General features: G+C 58.4%; 1 protein-coding gene across 1 annotated transcript; it reads left to right on the top strand.

Moving 5' to 3' along the window:
- Positions 1 to 5,262: 5,262 nt before the first annotated feature.
- Positions 5,263 to 10,109, top strand: PIM1 (Pim-1 proto-oncogene, serine/threonine kinase). Its single transcript, XM_080367256.1, has 6 exons — positions 5,263 to 5,589; positions 5,685 to 5,791; positions 5,885 to 5,935; positions 7,135 to 7,501; positions 8,201 to 8,377; positions 8,707 to 10,109. The coding sequence occupies exons 1-6, from the start codon at positions 5,508 to 5,510 to the stop codon at positions 8,862 to 8,864; spliced, it is 942 nt and encodes a 313-aa protein (XP_080223382.1). The 5' UTR covers positions 5,263 to 5,507; the 3' UTR covers positions 8,865 to 10,109.
- The last annotated feature ends 4,510 nt before the right edge of the window (positions 10,110 to 14,619 follow it).

Here is a 14,619-nt window from a genome sequence, read left to right on the forward strand (position 1 = left end):
CCTCAGTTTCCCTGGGCTAAATCAGGGAGGAGAGCCTGTCCCTAGCGCACACTCCCTGGAAGTGAAGCCTGGTTGCCCACAGCATGTGCCGGCATCTCCGCCATCCCAGGGTGGGCAGCCAGGTTGGATCCTGCAGCATCCCTTGGCCCAGCCTGGGGGCTGCATTTGCACCCTGTGATGGTCCTTTCCCAGCTGTCCTATCAGAGATGGGGGATAACAGGGAATAACGCAGGAGAAATGGCATTTCCTTCCCCTCCTCCTCACCTTGACCTTGCATCACCTGAAACAGCGATAAAGGGGAAATGAAAATGAGGTGTTTTGGGGCAGAACCTGGACTTCGGCTCAGGAGGTGGTGGGATGATGCCAGGAGATGCCCAGGTCTGGAGGCCCCCCGCACAGAGCCCTGTCTCTCCGGCTGCCCCCTTCCCGCTGCTTGTGCCCCCTCTCCCTGTCCCTTTCCCGGGGCAGCCCAGCAGGTAGCACAAACGCTCTTGGAAAAGCGGATTTTCCTGCCTATGCACAGGGATGATCCAGGGACCTCACTGCAGAGGGGCTGTCAGGGAGGAAACCAGCCAAGGGCCGGGGGCAGCCGCCCCGCTGCGCCCACCGGGGAAGGGATGCGGGCGATGCGTGGCCCAGGGTCCCCACCGCCACCCCGAGGTATCCCTCTTTCCCCTCTTGCAGAGCAAAAGGGTTTGCTTGTAAACAGCAGCCCCTGGGTAACACTTTTAATCCCTCGCCTCTTGGCTATTATTCAGCCCCGGCTAACCTTAAAGCCTCCCCCTTTTTCTCGGCGAGGCACCCCCAGAGCAGAGGAAATTCCTCAGCCCTGACGTGATGTGAAACACGAGCGGCTCGGCCCCAGCCGCCCCCTTCCCTGCCCCAACCTAGCCGGGCCATTTCCCAACCCAGGTTTCCCTGTAGCATCCCATTCCCCACCCACCCCCCGCCCGCCCTCCTTTTTTTTTTTTTCTTTTTTTTTTTTTTTCTTTCCCCGACCACCCTTTTCTGCTTTAGACATTGTAACCCGAGAGGCTGGAAATGCAGCTCCTTTCATCTTCCATTTCCCACATCCTGAGAGTCTGGGGAGAAGGAGCCCACCCAGATGAAGGAATCCCAAATATGTGGCTCCCTCCACCTCCCCGATCCCCTCGGCCGCCCCCCGTGTGGCTCCATTCACAAAGCAGATTAGCCATGCTGCCGCCTCCGCGCACACCTCTCCCAAAAGCCCGCGCTAAAAGCCAGCGTACAACAAAAAAAATAAATAAAATATTCAAATTCATAAGAAGAAATCCCCACATCTGCTCCTTCCGGGGAGCAGGATGGGTCCCTGCACCTCCTGCCCCGTTTGCGGGCCCCATCACCTTCCTGAGCTGGCAGGGATTGGCACCCAAAGGCCTGGGTGCTGGTTTAGAGGGGTTTTGGGGTGCTCCAGCACACCAGCAAGGATCTTTCTCCTCCCTGTCCTCGGGTGACTCCAGCACCAGCGTGGGATGTGCGTTCCCAAGCTGTCACCGCTGCCTTGGGGTCTCACCTGGGTCTGGGGGGACCCCTGGGACCCAGAGGATGGGGCGGGAGGGGAAGCAGCACCCAGCCAGCACCCTGTGGCTGCACTGGCTCTTGGCACCCATGATCCCAACCCACAGCCGCAGGCAGAGCCCAGCCCCTCCGCAGCCCCCCAGGAGCCTCTGTGCACCCCAGGATTGGCCGCATCCTGCAGCGCAATGCCCATCACCTGCACCGCAGTGATGCTGGGGGAGACACAGACATTTATCACACTTCCAAAGTCACCAGTGAGACACGAGGGCACCTCCTCGCTGGTGTAGAGGTGACTTTGAGCAGGCGATGGCACGTTGGGGGTGTCCCTACCGCAGCACCCACTGCCTGGCCGAGGGCAGCGCCTGCTTCCTCGCCGGTGTGGCTGAGGATTGCTCACTGCGCGTAGGCGGGAGCATCTTTGCTGGCCTGACTGAGGAAGGTTTCACGCTTTCCCCAAGGACCAGCAGGTCTGTGCCACTGCTTCGCCCCACGCCCTGGGCCAGCCGGTTCTGCGGGCAACTGAGCCCAAGCGGAGGGAGCCACGGGCAGATGCAGCCAAGGTCACGCAATGACTCAAAGCTCATGCTAGGAAAACCACGGCCTTTCTGTGTCACGGCTTTAATCGCCCCACAGTCCTCCCCTCCCTCCTCCAGGGATGCTGTCCCCTCCGGAAGGGGGATGCTCGTGGAGCTGATATGGGGTTGCACTCTTGGTTTGGCATTGACCTTGCTATTTTGTCTGCAAGACACCGGTGGAAACCTCAGTTTTAACCCTCCACTGGCTACAAATCTGCTGCCTCTCCACCCCAGGGACCCCTGAGCAGCAAGTCCCCCCTCTCTCCCCCTTGGGTATCAGCTTGGCCCTCCCCATTTTCACCTATTTGCTAATTGTGCTGGCGGGGAAGGCGAGGGGGAGGAAATACAAAAAGTAAACTGCGAAAGCAACACTGCAGCTCCAAGGGCCCAGCACAGCAATCAAGCGATAAAGCAGTAATTAAGCCTGATTATCATGCAAGGCAGCCCCGGTTAGACTGGAATGCCGCTGAAGAGCCCGAAAGCTGCCGGGATTGTTTGCAGGGCTGAGAGCTGATCTTTCGATGTCTGCTAGGAGCTCCTCTCTCACAGACCTGCCACCAGTTCCATGTGCCACCCTGGGGTCCTGCGTCTCTCCAGGCATGGTTCTGCTTGGGTTTTTCCTCTTTGCAAGCCCTGTGCAATCTCCTCTGAGCTGCAAACCGCTTCCCCAGGGGCTCACGTCAAGCACTGGGTTTGACCCAGGGGTAGAAAGAGGCAGCCTGGGTCAGGGATGTTGCCGCCTGGTTGGGGCAGGACCCGCAGTCCCGCTTGGACATCCGTGTGTCCGTGGAAGCGCAAGGTGTGCTAGAAAAGGTGGGCTGCTTTCCTGCCCCTGCCATCCTCGGCGGCTTTCATCCCGCAGGAAGAGGGCTGGGAAAAGCAGTGATGCCTACAGACGAGGGTGAAGTGGGTAGCAGGCAGGATGGGGTTTGTTTCATGTTAGCTTGAATGTCTGACACATGCCAATGGCCTCGCCTGGGCTGGCAGGGGAAAGGTGAGTACGTGGGATGGGCCTGGGGGGAAAAGGTGGCTCCTAGTCCTGGTTTGGGGTCATCTGGGGAACAGGGATGCACCCGGGTGGGTTATTCTGGGAAGAGATGGATACAGCTGGGAAACAGGGTCACATCCCTGCTCTGCACAGCCAGGGCATGGAGAAATGTCTCCCCATCGCCTCCAAGATGGGGGGTTTTCCCCAACCCAGAGGGGATACAACCCCTTCACGCTGGCAGGAAGAGGCAGCGGCTGACTCAGTCCCCTGGGGAAATTAGCAGTTGGACAGGTTTACGCACAAGGATGATTTGGCCCCAGATCATCCGAGTTGCAAGACACGCTGCTCCCTTCGACACTAATTAGCAGGTTTGGGCAGAGTGAGGAAGGAGGCTGCACCTCCCACGGAGGTCAGGGGAAGGCAGCCCCCAGGAAAGCCCTGCCACTCCCGGGGTGAGCTTTGTTTGTCAATAAAGAGCCAGAGTTTCCAGGGCAGCCCCTCCGGTACCTTTCATCATCCCGGCAAAGCATTTGATAATGAGTTTGGGGCCAGATGCTAAGTCACCTCGTCCCATGGCTGAGCACCGACTGGCAGAACCAGTTGTCCCGAATATGCCCAGGCGTCGGGTGGCAATAAGGCAGGAGAAAGGCGCTGCCTGCCCCTCTCCTCCACCCTCAGCTTGCATCACTCCAAATAACAACAATAATATATTAAAAAAAAAAAAAACACAAAAAAAAAAAAAAAAGCATGAAGCCTGCTGCGTCAAGTTCTCCACACTTTTCCTCAAATAAAAAATGTAATCTCCTGGGTAAAAATCTGTGTAGGTTTTCCAGCTTTTAGCTGTCTCAGCCCCTGAAAAAGGATGTGCCATGTTCTCCATAAATATAACAGAGGCAACAGTGGTGGTGAACCCTTCCCTGTGGAGGTGAACCCTTCCCGGTGGTGCTGAACCCTTCCCGGTGGTGCTGAACCCTTCCCGGCCGGCACGACAGCTGAGCCACAACTCTGTAGTCCACTTTGGGGTTTGCATTTGGGTTATGTTTTATTATTTTTATATATATATAAAAAAAAAGAAATACTAAAGGAGCCGGGAGCTCACCAGCATTTCCAGTAAGCCCCATTCGATTTCAAGCAATTCATCCCACAAGTATGTGTGGGATGCTGGGAACTCCTCGGTCTCACTCGGGAGCCCAGATGGGCTTCGTCTGGAATAATTCAGCTCCTGGTGGCTGGAGCTCTTTGCTCTAAATGCTAATAGACTGAGTAATCAGAGACCTCCATCCAGTAAATTATTTATCTTATCTCTGGAACTCGGGAAAGCATCTCAGCCAGCGACTTCTGCGGAAAAAAGAAAGAGTCGGGGGTGGTGGTGGTGGTGGTGGTGTGGATTTTTTTCAAAAAAGGGTTGTTGGTCAAGAGTCCTCAGCTGGAATTGCTGCTTTGACTAGAAAAGGGAAAAGTTCAGACACCGGTTTGGCCGTGATGAAGTAACGGCAGCACGGGGCGAGATGGGGTCCGGGGGGTGCCGAGCACCGCCAGGAAGTTGTGAGGCTGCAGGAAAAAATAATAAAGTGAAGACGAAGTTTAAGACCGTTTGGGTTTTCGCGGGGCTGCAGGAGGAGGAAGGGCTCCGCCGCTCCCACCCGGCTGGGATGTGCCGGCCCGGCCGCGGGGACGCTGCGGCCGCCCCGGGAGAGCGTTCAGGCGGCCCCGGCCCGGCGAGCCGACCCCGCTGCGGTCGGGCCGAGCCCCACGCAGCCCTTCACAACGCGTTTTCGGGTGGGCGTTACCCCCCGCCATTCTTGCGCGCGCTTAACGAACAAGCGCGAGTTCCACCGATGCCGTGGCAACCGGGGAACGCGGCGGGACGCGCGCTCAGAACCGGGTAGCCGGTGGCAGCGCGAGTCGCAGCTGCAGCTCTAGGCGCGCCGCTCGCTCTTCGCGTCCCTGCTCTCGCCGGGGGGATGCCGTCCCACGCCCCCCGGACCCCCCACGCCCCCCGGGCGCCTTTGGCGCCTTTTCCTTCCCGCCACGTCGTGGCGCGGAGCGGGCAGCCCCCCGCCCGCCTCTCGTACTATTGGCTGTGGCGGCGCTGGGCGGGCCGGTGCGGCTGGGCCCGCTGCGTCAGCGCCGCCCCTTGGCTCCACCGGGCCCGCCTCCGGCTGCTGCTACTCCCGGGGCCGGCGCGGGGCGGCCGCGCCATACGGGAGACCGGCAGAGCGCGGAGCAGCCGCGCCGCGGCCGCTCCCGACTCGCCCAGCTGCCGGCAAACCGCCGCCTGCTTCCCGGGCTCCCCCGCCCGCCCGCCGCTGCTCGGCAGCCCGGGAGCCGGCCCCGAGCCGCCGGTGCCCGGTCCGGCTCGGGAGGTGCCGGGACCGGCCCCGATACCGGGCGCGGGGGCCGGGATGCTGCTCTCGAAAATTAACTCGTTGGCCCATTTACGTTCGGGGCCCGGCGGGGAGCTGCACGCCGCCAAACTACAGCCAGGTAGGAGAGCTACGGCCCGGTTCGGCTCGGCCCGGTTCGGTTGGGGGACGGTTGGGGCCCCGGGCGGAGCGTTAACGGCCGGGTCTCGTCCTCAGGAAAGGAGAAGGAGCCGTTAGAGAAGCTCTACCAGGTGGGCCCGCTGCTGGGGAGCGGCGGCTTCGGCTCGGTGTACTCGGGTATCCGCCTTTCAGACAGCACCCCGGTAAGTGGCGGGGCTGGCGGCGGGGCGGAGGAGGAGGAGGGGAGCCGGAGCGGCGGGCGGCGTGCTCAGCCCGCCGCTCCCCTTGGCTTGCAGGTGGCCATCAAACACGTGGCCCGGGAACGCATCTCCCAGTGGGGCGAGCTGGTGAGTGACCGGGGCCACCGGGAGAAACCGGCACATCACGGGCGGGGGGGATAAACCGAGGCCCGGGAGGGTGGAAACCGGGACATGGCGCGGGGGCAACGGTTGTGGGGTTATTGGGGGACGCGGAGCATCACGCGCAGGGGGATGCCCTGGGGCCGGGCGGGGGCACCGGAGCGTCCCCTGGCCAGGGGGGGTGCCCTGGGGCCGGGCTGGGGGCACCGGAGCGTCCCCTGGGCAGGGGGGGTGCCCTGGGGCCGGGCTGGGGGCACCGGAGCGTCCCCTGAGCAGGGGGGGTGCCCTGGGGCCGGGCTGGGGGCACCGGAGCGTCCCCTGGGCAGGGGGGGTGCCCTGGGGCCGGGCTGGGGGCACCGGAGCGTCCCCTGGGCAGGGGGGGTGCCCTGGGGCCGGGCTGGGGGCACCGGAGCGTCCCCTGGGCAGGGGGGGTGCCCTGGGGCCGGGCTGGGGGCACCGGAGCGTCCCCTGGGCAGGGGGGGTGCCCTGGGGCCGGGCTGGGGGCACCGGAGCGTCCCCTGGGTTACGGGGGATGCCCTGGGGCCGGGCGGGGGGCACCGGAGCGTCCCCTGGGTTAGGGGGGATGCCCTGGGGCCGGGTTGGGGGCACCGGAGCGTCCCCTGGGTTAGGGGGGATGTCCGGGCACCGGTAGGGCCGGGCAGGGGGTTGCCTAGGCACCGGTGGGGCCGGGCAGTTGGGCATAGGAGCATCCCTTGGGCAGGAGGGATGCTCAAGCGCTGGTGGGGCTGGGCAGGGGGCACCGGAGCCTCCCCTGGGTGGAGGGGATGCCCAGGTGCTGGTGGGGCGAAGCAGGGGCGCATCGGAGCATCCCTTGGGTGGGGGGATGCCCAGTACCAGTGGGGCTGGGCAGGTGGGTTGCCCAGGCACTGGTGGGGCCAGGCAAGGGGGCACTGGAGTATCCCCTGAGCAGGGGGCATGCCCTGTACAGCTGGGCAGGGGGGTTGCCCAGGCTCTGGTGGGGCCGGGCAGTGGGGCACTGGAGCATCCCCTTGGCAGGGGGGATGTCCAGGCACTGGTGGGGCCGGGCAGGGGGACACTGGAACATCCCCTTGGCAGGGGGGATGCCCAGGCTCCAGTGGGGCCGGGCAGTGGGTCACTGGAGCACCTCAGGCAGGGGGTACCAGACCCCAGGCAGCCCCACTGACTGCATTGTGGTCCCTCCACAGCCCAACGGCACTCGTGTGCCACTGGAGATCGTGCTGCTGAACAAGGTGGGCTCCGGGTTCCGCGGCGTCATCCACCTCCTGGACTGGTTTGAGCTGCCCGACAGCTTTGTGCTGGTCCTGGAGCGGCCGGAGGTGTCCCAGGACCTCTTCGATTTCATCACCGAGAGGGGGTCCTTGTCCGAGGAGCTGGCCCGGGGGCTTTTCCGCCAGGTGCTGGAGGCCGTGCGGCACTGCCACAGCTGCGGTGTCCTGCACCGTGACATCAAGGACGAGAACATCATCGTCGACCTCTCCACCGGCGAGCTCAAGCTCATCGACTTTGGTTCCGGCACCTTCCTCAAGGACACGGTCTACACCGAATTTGACGGTGAGCCCACACCCGGGGGGATGCTCCTGGTACCAGGCATTGCACAGCCCAGCCTGGCCAGGCACTTGGAGGTTCCCCCCTTTGCTGGGGGTGTGTGTGTGGATTAATTATTGAGCTGCTGCCAAGTTGCTTTTTGGCTGGGGCGGATGTTGTGAAACGGGAGCCGACTCCTGGCCCTGCCACAGCCTCAGCCACCCACCCTGCCCCGGGCTGGGGTGGGGGGAGCCAGGCAGACAAAAACAAACACCCATGGGGGTAGCGGGATGGGGTGGGGTGGGGGGCTTGCAAAACCCGTGCGACGGCTGGTTTGGTTGCCAGCACGGAAAGGCTTGGGCTGCTCTGTTCCCCTTGTTTGCCTTGGCTTATTTTTTTAAATTATTATTATTATTATTGGGTTTTTTTGGCCAAGACGGGGAGGGGGGTAGGCGTGGTTTTTCCCCACCCGTGGGGTTTTCTTTTTTTTTTTTTGCATGTAACGGTCGGCCTTTCCCGGCCCCGTGCTGCCCTCTTCCGGCACCGGCGGCTTTATTTCACAACCCAAAGTTTGTAAACAAGAGTCACGTGCTGGCGAGGGGGCGGCGGGTCACACCGTGTGTCCGTCCCCCCCCCCCAGCGCTGCCCCTGCATCCCTGGGGATGCTCAGGTGAGGGTCTGGGAGCAGGCAGCACCTGCCTGATGAGCTCTGCCTGTATCCCATAGGAACACGGGTGTACAGTCCGCCGGAGTGGGTCCGCTACCACCGCTACCACGGCCGCCCGGCGACGATCTGGTCCCTGGGCGTCCTGCTCTACGACATGGTCTGTGGGGACGTCCCCTTTGAGCAGGACGAGGACATCATCCGGGGCCAGCTCTTTTTCCGGCGGCGGATCTCTCTGGGTGAGTACCTGGCTTCGCAGTGCAGGGGGGATAACAGGTTTTGGGAGATGGCACCAGGCACATGAGTGTCCCGCTCTTACGGTATGGGGGAGGTTTGTCTCCGTGGTTAGCTGGAGGAGGTGGCGCAAGGAGCTTGATTTTCCCTCCCATGGTTAGCTGGAGGAGGTGGCACGTGTCCTGCCATCCTGCTCTGCTCCATAATGGATGACCGATGGGGAGGTTTGGGCGCAGCCCTGAGCACACCCAGCATGGCCTGGGCTCTGCAGACAGCGGTACAAGGGGGACAGGAGCCTTCTGTGACCGGTGGTTTCTGTTTTCTCTTCCCCCAGAGTGCCAACATCTCATCCGGTGGTGCTTGTCCATGCGCCCCTCGGACCGGCCGTCTTTAGAAGACATTTTCAACCATTCCTGGCTGCAAGACATCCACCTGGCCCAGGAGACGGCAGAGATCCACCTGCACAGTTTGATCCAGGAGCCTGGCAAGTAACAGCTCCACGCATCTCCTGGCCACAAGAAGCAAAGAACACCAGGCTTCTCCTCATGACCGCAGCACTGAGCCGGAGAGCATCGAATGGGGACACGCACACCTTGTCCTGGAGTTGGGCTGGAAACCCAGTCTTGCAAGCGCTGGTGGCCACCATCCAACCCAGCTGTCCTGGACTTCCCTCTGAATGACCCTGTCTCATTTGATGCTTTGCCAGTAAAGTTTTTTGTTGTTTTGGTTCTGTATTCGAAGGCTTCCAAGTGTCTTTTGGGACTGCGAGAAGATCGGAGACCTTATTGTGAGAAAAGCTTCAACAGGGGAAAACTTACTTGGGGGGAGGGCAGGTGCTGTGGCCAAATGGCTGTGTCTTCTCCGCTGTCACCGTGCTCGAGTGCCTTCAGTTACAATCTGGGCTGTGCTGGAGGAAATACTTGAATTTTCCTACATTGCTGCTTTTCCAAGACTCGCCTGGGTATATAGTTCCCTTTCCCTTTTCAAAAAGAAAACAGGTCAGAAGACACCTGGGAGCCAAGCAGGCGATGCCTTGCCTCCTGTGCCTCCATCTCGCGTGGATTTTCTGGGGTTCTTTGCTTCCTTGTGCCCTCACGAATGCACAAACAATGCAAACCAACAGAGCTGTAAATGTGTACAAAGTTATATAGGAGCAAAGCTTGATGTACAGTTGTTAATAGTTATAACATTTTACCTTTTTTTTTTCTTCCAGTTTTTTGTTTTTAATTTATTTTTCATGAATTTGTTCTTGTTTTTTAAAGGAAGAGTTCTAGCCGGTAGGATAACTTATTTATTTATTTATAATAATTCATGTGGGTTTGCGACCCACGCCTTGCTTCTACAGCTGCTGATCCCCCCCCCGCCCCGGTTTTCTATTCGGGTCTTCCCTCCGTGTCTGTCCTGTGTCCGTCCCTGGGCCCGTAGTGTTTCTGTCGGATGTCTGGCGGAGGTGAGGAGCGGCTGCCTGCTCCCCAGCTGTCTGTGTACATACTTCTGGTTGCTGTTGTTTCCTTGCCACGTGCAGATCTCAGTTTGCAGATGAGTTTTGGTTTTCCTCACGGGTGTCTTGGTTGGGGCTGGGGAGGGGGGAGCTGGCCCAGGCTGTCCGCGCTGTCGTGTCTTTACATGTAACCAAGTGTGTAGCCGGCGGGTTTTTTGTTAATAGTTAATATTGTACAGGGGAATTCAGAAATCTTATTTTTTTTATGCGGTTTTAAATAAAAATGAACTACTTGATGTGATGGAGATGTCCCTTTATTGTGGGGCGGGATGAAGGATGCTCTGAGGGTGCGGGATAGCGGTGACCACACATGGCTACTGCGGGGATTGCTGGTTTGTCCCCAGCTGAGACTAACTCCAAAGGTGCTACCCAAAGGCTTGCCGAACAGCACTAACCAGGACCAGCCAGCCGAAAGCACCAGAGGGAAGGCTGGACCTGTCCCTCCGTAGGGTGTTTCCAGCACTGACTGCTCCTAGCAGGTCTCCTGGGAGAGATCAAAGGGGTGTGGAGGAGCCCTTTTCTTTTCCATTCATCCACAGGCTGGTGCCGAGCATGTGCTGGGGATGGCGAGTAAACAAACATCAAAGCAACCTTACAAAACACCGGATGTTGTCAGCCAAATTAAATTTTGGTAAGGCAGATCCTGTTGCTCCAGCTCTGTTGGTACAGAGTGGGTGTTGCATGCTGGGTGCTAGTGGGTGAAGAAAGCCACCGGTGGGCTGTCCCCACCTCCAGCTCCGCTGCAGCTAACGCGGAGTGAGAGGAAGTCGATCTTCGGATTACGAGAAGTTGGTCGCTATCAGTCAGCAGCGGTAACGCTTTGCTTGAGCTTTTACCCTCCAAACTGTCAAACTCCACTTCCCAGCTCTGCAGTGCTTCGGCTTCGGGGGTGGTGGGTTTGGGTTTTTTTGTTTGCTTGGGTTTTTGTTTTTTTAATTAATGTGATGAATTTTGAAGTCCTGTTCCTGCTTGACCTCACAGAGCACCTGCTGCTGTGTGTACACTAGGACTGTGCCTGCTCCAAGGAAGGGGCATGTTTCCCTCTCCGCAGGTTACTTTGCAAGTCCCTCTGTCAGATCTGACACAGCAGGACCATCCTTGCCTTGCCTTGCCCCAGGCTTTTCTTGTTTAAAGCCCCCATACCTGGGAAATGTTCCCTTTCCCCGGTTCATCCCAGGCTTGCCAGCACTGCTCTCTGAGCTGTGGGGTTGCTGTCCAAGGGAACAGGAGCCCTGGAGCCATGTCCCAGCCTCGTGTTGTGATCTGGTGTGCTGTGTCACCACAGCTTCTGCCTTCAGCAGAAAGTGTTAACTCTGTTTTGCTTTTTTCTTTTTTTCTTTTTTTTTTTTTAACTCAGCTGCATCTTTGGTCTCTTCCTCAGGCTGCTAGAAGCAGGAAGCGCAGCTCCAAACGCCTTCAAAGTTTAGGCCTATTTTGAGATGTGGTTTGTATTTAACCTCCTCTCTCGCTTTTTCCCCGGACCATCCGGGAAGCTGCTCTTACACGAAAGCAAACCTCCCCGTCACGCTGCCCGCTAACACAAGAAGCCCGAGCCCCTCAGGCAGCCACCGTAGTGGTGTCCCCCCCGCCCCCAGCACTATCGCGGCTGTCCCGGCTGCAGGCTGAGTTTGGCCCACCCTTCCCGTAAACACTTGCAACTGCTGCGGTGTTTCTTAGAAAACTCGCCACAGAAAGGCCGACCAGGTCCAGCATGGGGGCTGGCTTGCTGATAGTCACTTTGCTTCCGCCTGTTGTTGATGATTTTGTACCCGCTGGGCTTGTGCTGTAAGGGGGGAACAGTGCCGTAGTGTCCCCCGGCAAGATCCCGCTGCCCAGGTACCATCTTGCCCTGCCAGGGTAACTGGATGCATCTTAAGTTTGGGTGTTGGAAAAGGATCGGTGCATGTTTGATCACTGTGCACCAGCCTTCCTGGGCAGTAAAACCTTCACGAGGCCAAGAGCCACCAGATTCATGTCCAAGAGCTCTGTCACAGGGAAAGGACCACAGTAGACACGATGGGAGACTTGAAGATGAGCAGCCACAGCATCGGCTGCACGTTGCTCCACTCCATGCTATCTCCATTGTGTTGTGGCACAGGGACTGGCGGAAAAGAAAAGGCCTTTTCACTTCTTGTTTCTCCTTAATGGGGAGGGGGGGGAATGTTCACGGCCCTTTGGGGCTGTCAGCTATGATAGGATGAAGACACAGGAGTTATCCAGCGGGAAGCGAATCAGAGCCAGCATTGCTCTCCCACCTCCCTTCCACAACTGTTTGGTGTCAACAGGGGAAGCACCTGCAATTCAGAAAGCAGAAAAAAATGATGAAACAGGACCAGGTTGAGATTTCAGGCCATTGGACCTCCTGTTCTGGAAGCACTAGAGACTTGCAAAGGGCTGGCACTCATCACGCCTGTTGCTTCCTGTACACATCCATCCCTGACTAAGGTGCTTGGTGATGCAGAAGGGACTGGCCAGGGGAGACCGGAACCACAGCAAAAGGGACATTTATATTTTCCACGTCCCTTTCTGGGAATGGGAGATGAGCAACAGCCAAATGCCTGCCACAGTTGGAAAAACGCAGAGGAGCACCAAGGAGAAAAGCCACCTGGGGAGCAGGGGCCAGGCTCACCGCAGGGACCTGAAGAGCTGGAGACTTGGAGGTGGCATCTCGCCCTGTGTCCCTTCGCAAGGAAAACATCCAGCTGCCCCTGAGGCGGTGCCTGAAACCCTTGGGCCCTTCTCAGCACAGTGAGTCACAGGAGCTATTTTAAACACCTGCCTTAGGACGAGGTGAATTATCAGCAAACCAGGTGTCCCATGGCTCCAGCTCCCCAGTGGAAGTCAGTCTCCAAGCACTTTGCCGACAGCCTGTGTGGCAATAGCATTATCTCCACGGGGCATGTGGGGAAACTGAGGCACAGTGACCCAACTCGCTGGAGATCTTTTGTGGTGGAGCTTAAGGTGCCTGCCTTTCCCTGCCTCATCCCTGCTTGGGCTGGGACTGGCCACAGAGGAGCTCCTAGCTTCAAACCCCCGATGCCCCCATGTTCCCCAGGCAGGGGATGGGGTTCTCCAGAAACCGAGACCGAAGCCTTACATCCCTCTCAGAGTGAACTTGGGGTGAAACAAACTTCTGAAATCACACCCCATGCCGCGCTGCAGCAGCAGCAAGGGGGCCAGGTGGTGGTTTCAGGCACCTGGAGCCCCGCTCGAGACCAGTCTCATGTTTTGGGGTTTACACCGATCTTCCTGAGAGCAGGATCTGCGCTCACCCTGCCTCCGTGACACATCGAAACTGCATCACTCACCCTGAGAGTTGGTGGGGGTTTTTATGAGGAAAAAACCACTTTATTCACTGTAAAAAAACAACCGCAAAACCTTTCCAGTGTGTAAAGTTGAGTCAAATTTAGCAGCTTCAGCTAAAGAAACATATTTTTAAAAGGGGTAATGAGGGTGTTTCTTTCATCCTTTTCCAAGCTTTTGGTCCTCTTCCTCCAGGGTAATATTTTTGTGTCCTTAATCACAGTGTTTATTACAGTTAGGAGGGGGTTAAGCAACCCCGAAAATGAAACAACAGCTCCTGTTTCAAATTGAAGCAGCCACTTCAGTTAACCTGAAATGACACACAGGCACGCGTGTGTATTTGAAGGGCGAGCAGGTTGCAGGGACGGAGATCTCACCCCACTGCAAAAGCTGTGAGAAAAACAGAAGCGGCAAAATGTCACTTCAGGTCAAGCCTCACTGAAACTCTTCATCTTCCCTCCCCGAAACGGGCAGGCAGGGCTGGGCCCCCCGGCACACGCGTGGGGCCTCATCAGCCGTCGGTACCGACCCCAACGGAAACCACCCCCGCGCTGCCAACCATGCCACGGCAGCCGTAATCTCAGTGCCAGGCTACTACTTGTAGTAGATCGCTCGCTGTAGCATCCCTGCATGTGCGCATGGGTGTAGATCCCCCCAGGCACACAGATTTGGTTCAGTTTGGCCCTCTTGGGCTCCTGCTGCTGCCAGCTGAGACCTGAGGGCAATCAGGATGCCAAGGACTTGGATTTCAGCCCTTTCCCCCATCCTGAGGGGGGGCGGTTGGTTCTTTTCTTTTGGGGAGAGGAGCAGGATGTGGGCAGAGCAGAGACAATGAGCCACCCTCCCTTGCCAGGGTGGAGGGGTTACTCTCCTGTTGCTTTAGCAGGGTGTTTCCAAACAAAGTCTTTGATAAAGCCAATAAAATGAAGCATAGGGAGACGATGTGTGAATTGCCATGGAAAAGCGGGAGGAAAAACTCTGAGGAGGATCTATGCCTCAGGCTGAGAGGGAACAGCAAAGCCAGGCCACCCTGCCTAGATGGAGGGGACAGCAGGCATCCAAAGGAGGCTTTGCAGGGATGCACCGATGCCAAGAGTGGCCCTAGGACAGACGGACAGATTCTCTGGTGTGCTCAGCCTCACGCTGACACCCAGGGCTCCTGCTTCGATGTGGGATGCTTTCCATTTCGTGGAGTTTGCAGCCATGTGATGGGATGAAGTGATCTGCGATAACCCTGTTTGTTGCACCTTGTAGCCCACAGGTTTCTAATTCTGGGTGGAAGGAGCAGTTTTTTCACCCTGGATGGACCAGCAACTTTCTGGAAACTTTGCTAGTCCAACACAGTACCTCCTGACCAGGAGGGCTGTGATCTCCCTGCAGCTGGCTACCTCAAAAATACTCTATTTTTCCCAGCTCTTAAGTTTCCTTTCTCCGCTTCAGCTT

Source organism: Falco punctatus (genome assembly GCF_963210335.1).
Source record: "Falco punctatus genome assembly, chromosome: 17".
In the NCBI taxonomy this organism is placed as follows: domain Eukaryota; kingdom Metazoa; phylum Chordata; class Aves; order Falconiformes; family Falconidae; genus Falco; species Falco punctatus.